Source organism: Muscardinus avellanarius (genome assembly GCF_963383645.1).
Source record: "Muscardinus avellanarius genome assembly, chromosome: 5".
In the NCBI taxonomy this organism is placed as follows: domain Eukaryota; kingdom Metazoa; phylum Chordata; class Mammalia; order Rodentia; family Gliridae; genus Muscardinus; species Muscardinus avellanarius.
The window spans coordinates 128,174,112-128,184,776 of record NC_137790.1 but is presented as its reverse complement, the minus strand read 5'-3'; the positions used below and the strand labels follow the sequence as shown (position 1 = coordinate 128,184,776).

The 10,665-nt window shown below is 40.5% G+C and overlaps 1 protein-coding gene across 1 annotated transcript in view; it reads right to left on the bottom strand.

Annotated features, from left to right (window-relative positions):
• The window catches only part of SLC9A9 (solute carrier family 9 member A9), a gene marked incomplete at both ends in the record, with an annotated part of 603,254 nt that extends 593,065 nt beyond the window's left edge, over positions 1-10,189 (bottom strand). The window contains one exon of the mRNA XM_080695867.1: positions 10,015-10,189. Coding sequence (XP_080551993.1) covers positions 10,015-10,189 — 175 coding nt within the window. The remainder of the gene's footprint in view (positions 1-10,014) is intronic.
• Between the last annotated feature and the right edge of the window lie 476 nt (positions 10,190-10,665).

Below are 10,665 nucleotides of genomic sequence, written 5' to 3'. Positions count from 1 at the left end.
TAAAAGAGATTTAACTAACCCTATTCCCCATCCTGACCTCATGAGCAGACTTCAGTGAGAGAAAAAGTATGGCCAAAATTCAAGATCACTAACTGTATTTTTATTTTTTGAACTACGGAGGATGGAACCCAGGGGGCATTCTACCTCCAAGCTATACCCCCCCAGCCCTATTTTTTAATTCTGTATTTTGAAACAGGGTCTCACTGAGTTGAAAAGGACCTCACTAAGTAGCTGAAGCTGCCTGCGGACCTTGATCCTCCTGTCTCAACCTCCCAAATGCTGGGATTACAAGCGTGTGCCACCACACCCAGCTGAGATCACTAACTTATTTTTCTTTTCTTTTTTTTTTTTTAATATTTGGTGGTACTGGGAGTGGAACCCAGGGGCTTTCTACCTCCAGGCTATACTCCCAGACCTATTTTCTATTTTATTTGGAAACAGGGTCTCACTAAGTTGCTGAGAGCCTCACTAAGTAGCTGAGGCTGGCTCTGAACCTGTGCGATCCTCCTGTCTCAGCCTCCCAAGCGTGAGCCACCATGCCCGGCGAGATCACTAACTTTTAAGATGGTGTTCTTACTGATTATGCTGTACCGCCTTAGCTAAGTTTTAAATTTTTTGAGTTTCTGTTTTTTTTTTTTTTTTTTTTTTTTTTCCTGTGCTTCTTCTCTAAATTTCCTAAGGTACTACTTCCTGGTGCAGAAGAGACATTTAATGAATATCGGCAGCCATTCCAGGGTTAAAGGTGTGAGACAGTTAAAAGAACATGGGTCTTATAGACCTGAGCTTGAAGCCCAGCCCAGTGGTTACCAGTAGATCGTTCTGTGTCTCTCACTGTTGGCTTCCTCATTACGATATTCCTCTTACACACACACACACACACACACACACACACACACACACACACACACGGATACCCTATGGGTTCATGGAACCAGCCTGCTAAGGTTTCAGTTCCAGCCCCAGTATTTAGTTTTTCTATCTAAAAAAAAAAATAAATAATAGCTGTTGTGTGAGCATTAAATGGGTTACTATATAAAGCATTTATAACAATACTCTTTGTGTTAGCTGTTTTACTATTATATACTGATTTATTGACAGTGGATGTGCACGAATGTTAGTTCTCTCTCGCTTTTCATATCATTAACCAGACAAATTTAATTCAACTGGGACTATAAGAAATATCTATGCAAGTTGAATTCCAAACTCACCGTCTCTCAGTGCACACGCTGCCGCCTTTCCAACCCGAGAGCGGACTTGAGAGGCACACAGTAGTGTGTGCAAAAGTTCCTCTATAGCTCCTTTGTGATTTGAAGGCATAGCAGAACCTATAGGTTATTTTTATGTAAAATCCACTTTTAAAGCCCTACAGAGAGTAGAGGATACACTTGTAATCCCAGCATTTGGGTGGGGTTACAAGTGGTGGCGTACACTTGTAATCCCGGCATTTGGGAGGCTGAGACAGGAAGATCACAGGTTCGAGGCCAGCCTCAGAAATTGTGAGATCCTGTTTCCAAATTAAAAAATAAATAAAAAACAGAACTGAGGTGAAAAAAAAAAGCCTACAGAGAGAAAAGTGTCTTTGGTTTTTTTCTATTATTCTAGCCAGATTTAGTGGCGCACGCTTGTAATTCCAGCATTTGGGAGGCTGAGACAGGAGAATCGTGGTTGCTCCCAGTCTCAGCTACTTAGTGAGGCCCTTTGCAACTCAGTGAGAGCCTGCTTCAAAAATAAAAAAAATAGGGCTGGGTACATAGCTTGGAGGTAGAATACCCCTCGAAACAACAATAACAACAAAAACAAAACAAAACAAACTTTATATCCACTCTGGAAAACTTTGAACAGATCTCAGAAGCTCCTAAAATCAATCTTTTCTATACCAAAAAGGAGGATAAGTTTAATACAGTGGGCTCCTAACTCTAACTACCATTCCTAAAGAGCTCTTTGAATTAGACCAGAGCCATTGTGGCTTTCTGAGACAAGCACCCAGCAAGCCCTGGATACGCAGGCAGCCCCCACTGCTCTGATGGTTTAATTCCCTCTCCTACTCGTTTTTACAGATGCAACAGAGCTGAGCATTCCTTTAAAATCAGGACTGAGCTGGCAGAACCTCATAAAACGATACTAAAACTCCATCTAAGGTAGACATAGTGGCACACACCTGCAATCCCAGGACTTGGGAGGCTGAGACAGGAGGGTCACAGGTTCAAGGCGAGACTCAGCAACTTTGTAAGACCCTCAGCTACTAAAGAGAATCTGTTTCAAAAATTAAAAATAGTAAAAGGGCTGGGGTGTGGCTCAGAAATAGAATTCCCCTCAGCTTCAATTTCTAGGACCAAAACAAAGAATCCCATCTCGAAGAAAAGATTGGATTTCATTACTGGCTTTTAGGTTTTAGGAAGCAGGCTACTGGTTTGTGGTCGAGCCTCTGAAAGATGGTTGATGGTTCAAGCCATCTTGATCCGAGTTTTGAAGAACTCCAGAAGCTGGAAGGGAGCTTAGTGCTATTAATTATTTCCTCCCCATTTTATGGGTGAGAAAACTAAGGAAAGAAATTAAGTCACCAAAAAAAAAAAAAAACACCTAGCCATTGGAAAAAGAATATCATCAGGATAAAAAAGAAGAAAGATAAAAAACAAAACAAAAACCTCAAATCTCAAAGACAGCATCCATGTTTACTCTGCAAAGTATGTCCTGGTTGGGCAAATGAGAGCTCAGAAGGACCCTCCAGGCAGGAGAGGGGGCAACATATGTGGTAGTGAGCATCTCCTGTGGGGCTGGCCCTCGGGGAGGCCAGGCTGATCTAGAGAAGGATTAACTTGGATCCGTACAATCAGTTTCATCCTGGGGAATCTCTAGGGAGAGCTGGAATGAAATTAATGCCTACAGAAGATATTTTTAGGAAAGATAACTTAAAACCTTGGCGATTTCCTATGTAACAATACTTCTTTTCAATCCAAAAATACCAATTGAATAAATCAACTTGTCCCTATTAAACCAGCTAAGTATACTCTTAAAGGATGAGAAAATACTTTAATACGACATCATTTAATGAATTCATAATCTAAACTCCATGGCTTAAAGTTTCCTTTTATGGCTACTAAACAGTGGACAAAATTTCTCCACGAATTCGGAAACTATCCCTTCTAGCCATGTGCAATGGTGCACACCTGTAATTCCAGCACTTGGGAGGGGGAAAGCAAAAAGATCACATGTTCAAGGCTGGCCTCAGCAACCTATCAAGACCCTGTTTCAAAATAAAAAGTAAAATAGGGGCTTGGGGTGTAGCTCAGAGACAGAATGTTCCTGAGCTCAATCCCCAGTACAAAAAAGAGAAAGAGGAAGAGGGAAAGGTAGAGGGGGAGAGAAAGGAGAGAGAGAGAGGAGAGAGGAGAGAGAAGAGAGGAAAGAGAGAGAGAGAGAGAGAGAGAGAGAGAGAGAGAGAGAGAGAGAGAGAGAGAGAGAGGGGAAGGGAGAAAAGCAGGGAGAGAAGGAGAGAGGGAGGGAGGAAAGAAGGAAGGAAGGAAGGAAAGAAGGAAGAAAGAAAGACTGTCCCTTATATACCACGATATAAAAATGGAGAATTCTGTTCTCTGTTCTTAAGCCCCAATCCCAGCCCTCACATGCCCTTTGAAGTGTGTCAGTCCCCAGTGATGCATAATGGAATGGTTGATGCTATCAGAGAGCAGAGGGCAATTCTTCTCTCATGAACATCAAGCAGGGGAACCGAGGCCCTGAGTAAAAAGCACTCAGTGTCCCGGCTGCTGGCAATCAATAATTTGGCCATTAATATACACTCGGGCTTTTAGTCCAGTTTAAAGGAATATTGTCATGGATTGCATTTGAAACCAGTTATGGAATCTAATCCTTCACTTTTGAAATAATGAGAGCCATGGACTATCATGAGAGACAATTACCCGTCTCCTTCCCCGGCAAAGTAAAATACTGTTATAATGCTGCCACTAATTTTTAAAGCATCCTCTGACCCTTAATAATGAGAGAGAAGCTACTTTTCACACGTAGTTTTCACAAGTGGTAATCAAGGGATTGCTTATTTGCAACATCAGATTTATCTGCAATCAATGCAGAGGCAAGCTAAGCATCACACATAATTTTCCCTGGTTTCCATACCCTCTGTGTGATATTTTAAGGCTAACAACTTGAAAATTGTTTCTAATGAGAAAAATATAAGAGCCATTAAATATCCTGCTTGGTCATTTTTTCCCCTATTTTTCTCTAACTGCTCATTTTTGAAGCCTCTGATCCCTAGAAATTTTAATTGGATTCTCAAGTATACCGATGAACTATACCAGCATCTGTTCATTTCTCTAAAGGAGATTCAACACAGGTCAACAGCATGCAAGAGAGACAGATGAGGGTGCTGGACTGGGCTGAGGGGGTCACAGGAAATTTGGTGCTTCAGGAAAATACATGTGGTTTGATACAGAGGCAAATAACACACTATGAAAAGAGTTGATAAAAAAAAAAATAAGAGCAGCTTTCAGAGAAGAAAGCATTTGGGCCAGGATCACTACATCAGCACAATGCTTTATTATGAGTCTATAGGATTGAGATGAGGAGTCATGGCCTACACTTTTCTTGTTGTTATTTGTTTGTTTTGTTTTTGTTGTGATACTAGGGATTGAACTGAGGGACATTCTACCTCCATGCTACACCCCCTGCTAAATTGCTGAGCCTGGCTTTAACCCTGAAATTTTCTTGTTTCATCCTGCAAGTACTGGGGCTACAGGTGCACGCCAGCACACTAGGCACACAGTCTACTCTTAAGTGTTCGAAAGAAAGAAAGGAGCAAAGAAAAAGGAAAGAAAGATTGATTAAAATCTTAAGTTTTAAATGTGGCTTTTATTTCTTTCTCATTGGCTATCACTATGCCCCAGAAAAGGAAAAAAAAAAAAAAAATGTGAGTTTCATTGTCAGGTAGAAAAAGGGTTATGTATAGTTTTCTCCTAAAATTTCTCCTTTTTGACTCCTTAGAAAAGAGAACCGGTCTGACCAATTCTGAAAGTGTCGCAGCAGGAGGAAGTGTTTGGAACTCACAGGCACATCCTCTCTGCTGGAAGACCACTGTAGGAATGTCCTTATTTTTTGGTATCTCAGCATCTTTTAGTGAAGAGATATGGGATGAATCCCAGCTCAGTAGATAACTAATCACATGACCCTCACCTCCCCAAGACTTTGCTTCTTTGTTTGCAAAATGTGGACTTAATGTTCTCTAAGGTTCCTTCCTAATCTAGGAATGCCAAGTTCACTTACAGACACATGACAACTAATTCGCTTGGCATCTTCTTTCCCTGGATGATTAGAAAGTGTGTGTTAGAGGCCCTCTTTCCTTTCTCTTGTAATTGCAGACTCTTTTCTTACATCATGGACAGAAAGTTCCTAATGAACATTCCAGCTACCACATTTAGATCATTTCTAAAGAAGACATAAGAGGAGCCACGAATGTCATCCCTTCGGACATCTGCAGAGACTACCCTGTCAGAGGAACATGGCCTTTGCCAGGATGTTTATTCAGTTTGGGGAGGTTGCTTTATTTCTTTGGGCTTTGGTTTCTCCCTGTGAAAAAAGGAAGCTGGAGAAGATCCCTTTAAATACCAAAAATGATTATTCTACGACAACAAAAATATGTCTTTTCACTGATTCATATGGTTCAAGATAAATCAAAGATATTCAAAATTAGAGTAATGGAATACATATGTATTTATAAGTTTTTATGAATTTTTCATGCTGAACTTGCTCAGAACTTGCTTTCAGTAACTTTCCTTTTATCAAAAACTCAAGAAAGAGGGACAGAAACTTGATAGCAAACTTAATCCACACATAAACTTTAAGCTCAAACTGCTATTAATATCTTAAAGCTGGACATGGTGACACATGCCTATAATCCCAGGACTTGGGAAGTTGAGACAGAAGAATAGTAAATTGGAGGCCAGCGTGGGCAACATAAGGAGACCCTGTTTCAGAAAAACAAATAAGAAGAAGGCCGGGTGTGATGGCGCACGCTTGTAATCCCAGTACTTGGGAGGCTGAGACAGGAGGATCGCACAGGTTTGAAGCCAGCCTCAGCAACTTAGTGAGACCCTGTTTCCAAATAAGTATAAAATAGGTCTGGGAGTGTAGTCTGGAGGTAGAAAAGCCCCTGGGTTCCATCCCAGTACCACAAAAAAAAAAAAAAAAAAGGAAACAAAGGCGACTTCTGATAAATGAGACTAGGAGAATAGTAGAAGGAGGTTGGGGGACGGAGGAGGAAGTGAAAAATGGAGGAATGAGAAAGAAAATAGTTCAAGTAATGGTATCTCCATATACAAAGATATATCATTCATTACCAACCCCACTGACATGTACCAGGGAGAAAAGTGAGGGACAGAGTCAGATGGAGAGGGAAATACACCAAGTGCTGAGCAAACGTGTGTGAGTGTGTGTGTGTGTGTGTGTGTGTGTGTGTGTGTGTGATCACTTTCCATTTCACCATGAGGTACAGCTATAATGCAACAATAAAAGTATAAAAAAGATATGTGATACTATAATAAGAGGCAGACTCACTAATGGACCAATAAACTATTTCCTGAAATTCAAAAATTAAAAATAAATGAATAAATGATAAAAAGGGCTAGGGGTTATATAGTTAGTAGTATAGTGTCCTTGGATTTAATCCCCAATACCAAAAAAATAAAATAAAAACTAATAGCACCTTAAAATGTTATCGCAACAATTGTGGGCAATGTACTAGTATTTTAAAAATTTGATCACAATTCTTTAAAATATCCAATGGAATTTTGCAGGATGGAAGATAATCTGGAATTCTTTAGGTTCAAGAGTAAAAGTTACTTTATGCATTGTGAATTCAATGGCTGAACTTCAATAGGTCACCAACATTCAATCAAAACTTAATTCAGCGGGGTGTGGTGCACCTTTGTAATTCTAGTACTTGGGAGGCTGAGACAGAAGGAAAGAAGGTTCTCAGCTAGCCTCAGCAATTTGTGAGGCTCTCCACAACTTAGTGAGACCCTGTCTCCAAATAAAAAATAAAATAGGGCTGAAGGTATAGCTCAGAAATAGAATGCCACTGGGTTCAATCCCCAGTACCAGAAAAAAAAAAAAAAAAAAAAAGAAAACTTAATCTAATCAGGGTTTCATTAGTCTTCTTACAAAGCAATATACCCATCATGAATGAGCTAAAATTGGTAAAGGAGTAATAGTTCAAGAAAAAGCAGGGCTTTTAAGAATTCTTTCCCTCTAACATAATAAAGGCTGTGAATCTTAATGTACCAGTATTAGGAAATGGCCTAAAAAAATTCAAAAAAGAAGTTTTGAAGATTATATATATATATTGGTTTATATAAAGTGGAGTTCAGATCTGTAAAAAAGAAAAGCAGTTAGGGCCTGGTTACTGCCAGGCACTCAAGTAGCTGTTATAATGCAATGTACTCTCACTAAAAGTAATTAGCAAGTGGATAGAGGAGTTGGGACCTAGGACTTTCACATTCTAAAAACAGGTTTACAGCCCGGCATGGTGGCACATGCTTGTAATTGGGAGGCTGAGACTGGAGGATCACGGTTCACAGACAGCCTCAGCTACTTAGTGAGGCCCTCTGCAACTCAGTGAGACCCTGTTTCAAAATAAAGAATAAAAAAAATAGGGTAGGGGTGTAGCTTGGAGGTCAAATGCCCCTGGGTTCCATCCCCAGATCCTCAAAAAAAATTTAAAAAAAATAAATAAATAAAAACAGGTTTGCATAATGAATGATATCAAGCAAGAAGCTAAGAATTCCCCAAGAGTATGGGAGGAGGGTACTGACCTTTGTGAAAGGGGAGCAGATACCACGTGACTCTTGACCTTGTGAATCATTCTAGTCTTAACAAAGAAACCCAGGCTTATACCTGCAGTTGGGTTGGAAGGGTTTTTTTTTCCCAGGCCAGAAATCCACATATGTATAACAAAAGAGGTCTGTATGGAGTTAAGGGGCAGACTTATACCTAGTTCATAACATTACATGGTAGAGCAAGATGGGGGACTTTGTATCCATAAAAGCTGTTTTGTATTTTGAACTCCAGTGACTTCATTTCTGGCCACCCCTCTATACTATCCCAGGGTAGTATAGGGCTGTAAAATGTCTTCTATATTTCTATCTTTGTAATAATAAACTCATTTAAGTTTTCAGCAAGAGTTAAGACTAGTGTATATTTATCCTAGTTCTGGACAAGGACCCACGGCTATGGGAACGGTTTCCAGGAGCCTAACAAAGGTCCCCGGGAACAGTTCCCCCCAAAACCATAACACTTAAATCTGTGTTGCTTTGAAAAAAGTCTATAGAGCTCTATAAAGTGATATCAAGGGTTACATTGCTTCTGACTTCTCAGATTACATCCTGAACCCTCGTCAATTATTCATTAGCCAAGACAGAGAAAGATTCTGGTCCACTGAAATGATGGGGAAAGGCAAATGATGGAGACTAGGGTTTCAAGTCAGAGAGCATCCTTTCTTTTCTGTTTTGGCTCTGTCTCTACTACCAAGTTATGATTTCTTCCCCTCCACTGAGAGTTTTATTGTGTTCTTTAAGATCCTCAGTACAAAGGAATCTAACTCTGTGCTCTGGATGGATGGGGATACTGGTTACCTGAAAATAAATCACACTGCTTGGCCCAAAACTTCTGTCTTATCATTGAAATATCTCATAGATCTCCCAGTGGCATCAAGGTAAGGCATAGAATTTCCCATGTCCTCGAATCAGGACTATACAGCACGTCCCATGGACAACACACAAAATGAGCATCTGTTTTGCTTCCTGGACCTCAGGTATATAAAAGGGCTTCAAGACTTCCAAAATGAGGGAAGCCCCAACAATTTGTTCTTTGCTATGGATAATAAGCCCAAATTACCTGCTGCCATTGTATTCAAATTTTTTATACATATTTGGGCTGAGAAAAAGTGGTAAGGCCAACAATTTAATCAGTTGTAAAACTCCCAGTGACTTGCATCTTATTTTGAAAGATGATGCTGGGTGTGGCGATGCATACTTGTAATCCCAGGATTTGGGAGGCTGAGACAGGAAGACTGTGGTTCGCAGCCAGCCTCAGCTATTATTTAGTGAGGCCCTTTGAAACTCAATAAGACCCTGTTTCAAAATAAAGAATAAAAGAATAGGGCTGGAGGTGTAGCTCGGAGGTAGAATGCCCCTGGGTTCCATCCCCAGTACCACATACACACACAAAAGATGATAGCAGTGACTGGGTTATCTCTGTCATATCTTATGAAACATTCTGAAAGGAATGACCTGCTGAATTGCACAGAAAACATAGTATTGGGGGAGTTTAAAACTTTAAATAAATGCTTCTGACACTTGGGTTTCCAAACAATTAAAGCATAATAAATAAATAAATTAATAATACTAATAATGAGACTAACTATAAATTAGAATATCTGAAATCAGGAAATCCCTGCATAAGGAAACCCTTGTTTATTTATAACACTTTATTAGAAGAAATTAAAACATCATCCACTTCATCAAAAGGATTAGAATGCAATTATTCCCACAGGCAGGCCAGCTTTGTTGCTGCAAGTTTCTTTCTTGAGCTAAGCTGATGTAAGGACAGTTAAGGCCATAGGACTTTCAATGAAGTTCTTTCTAGAACTTTATATCGCCCCTTGGTGCTGCCTGAGAAGGCTGCTCTTTGTGACTGTGAAGCCCTCACTTCCCAATATCATTATAAAAACAAACAGCCCGCCTGGCCGGACTCCCCACATGACAATGGACCGTGGCTGTCAACACACTGGCACTGTGGGGTCCTGACTGTGCCATTTGCACTTGTGACAGGGCATATTTCTGCAGCTCCTCTGGAAAGAGATTAGCACTGGCTCTGTTGCACCTTTCATCGGGCTAATGACATCTCCATCAGCACATTTTCTCCAGTTTCGGGACTTTGCCATCTGAGCACAAGTCTCTAATTACGCCCCAGCAACAAGTTTCCCATCCCTCCCATTATTTACCCACTCACCATACACCATGGCTCCTCCAGTTTCATGCAAGAAGCGGAATCGGTGATTTTTAAATAGCCAGATTGTCAGGATGGTAAGGATGAGCAAAAAATTAAAGACGAGCAGCTCCACCGCTCCCTGGTGTTGAAAGTGATACTCCTCCTTCCCTGACACAGACCTCTGCTGTCTCTCCATCCTCTCGTCTTCTTGGGATTCCTTAGATAAAAACCTGGGTACGGGCTGTTTTATCAAGATTTGCCTAAGACAGTCTGGCTACCAGAGGATTTCGGAATCAACACTGCCACTTTAACTGCTACTTCACAAGCATTCTGCCCTGACTTAATATTCAGATGGCTTCTAGTTACAACTTCCTGTTTCTCTCTTAAAGCAGCCCCGTCTCTTTTCAAACTCCACAGTGCCGGCTCATCAAAAACTCTGTCTTTAAGTGATTCATGGCATGGAAATATCTTTCATATTGGGCAAGTCTGCAAGCGATGATTCTGAGATGGTCTTACTGCTGCAAGCAAGTTTTCTTATGCTGTGCGGCTGGTGAATTGCGGAATTAATAAGAAAGAAAGCTCACCTTGCATCAGCAACATTTTCTAGGTTCAAAAAGGCAATTTCAGACTTGTAACCTCACCCATAAATGAAGTTTTTCCTCTGCACTCAGA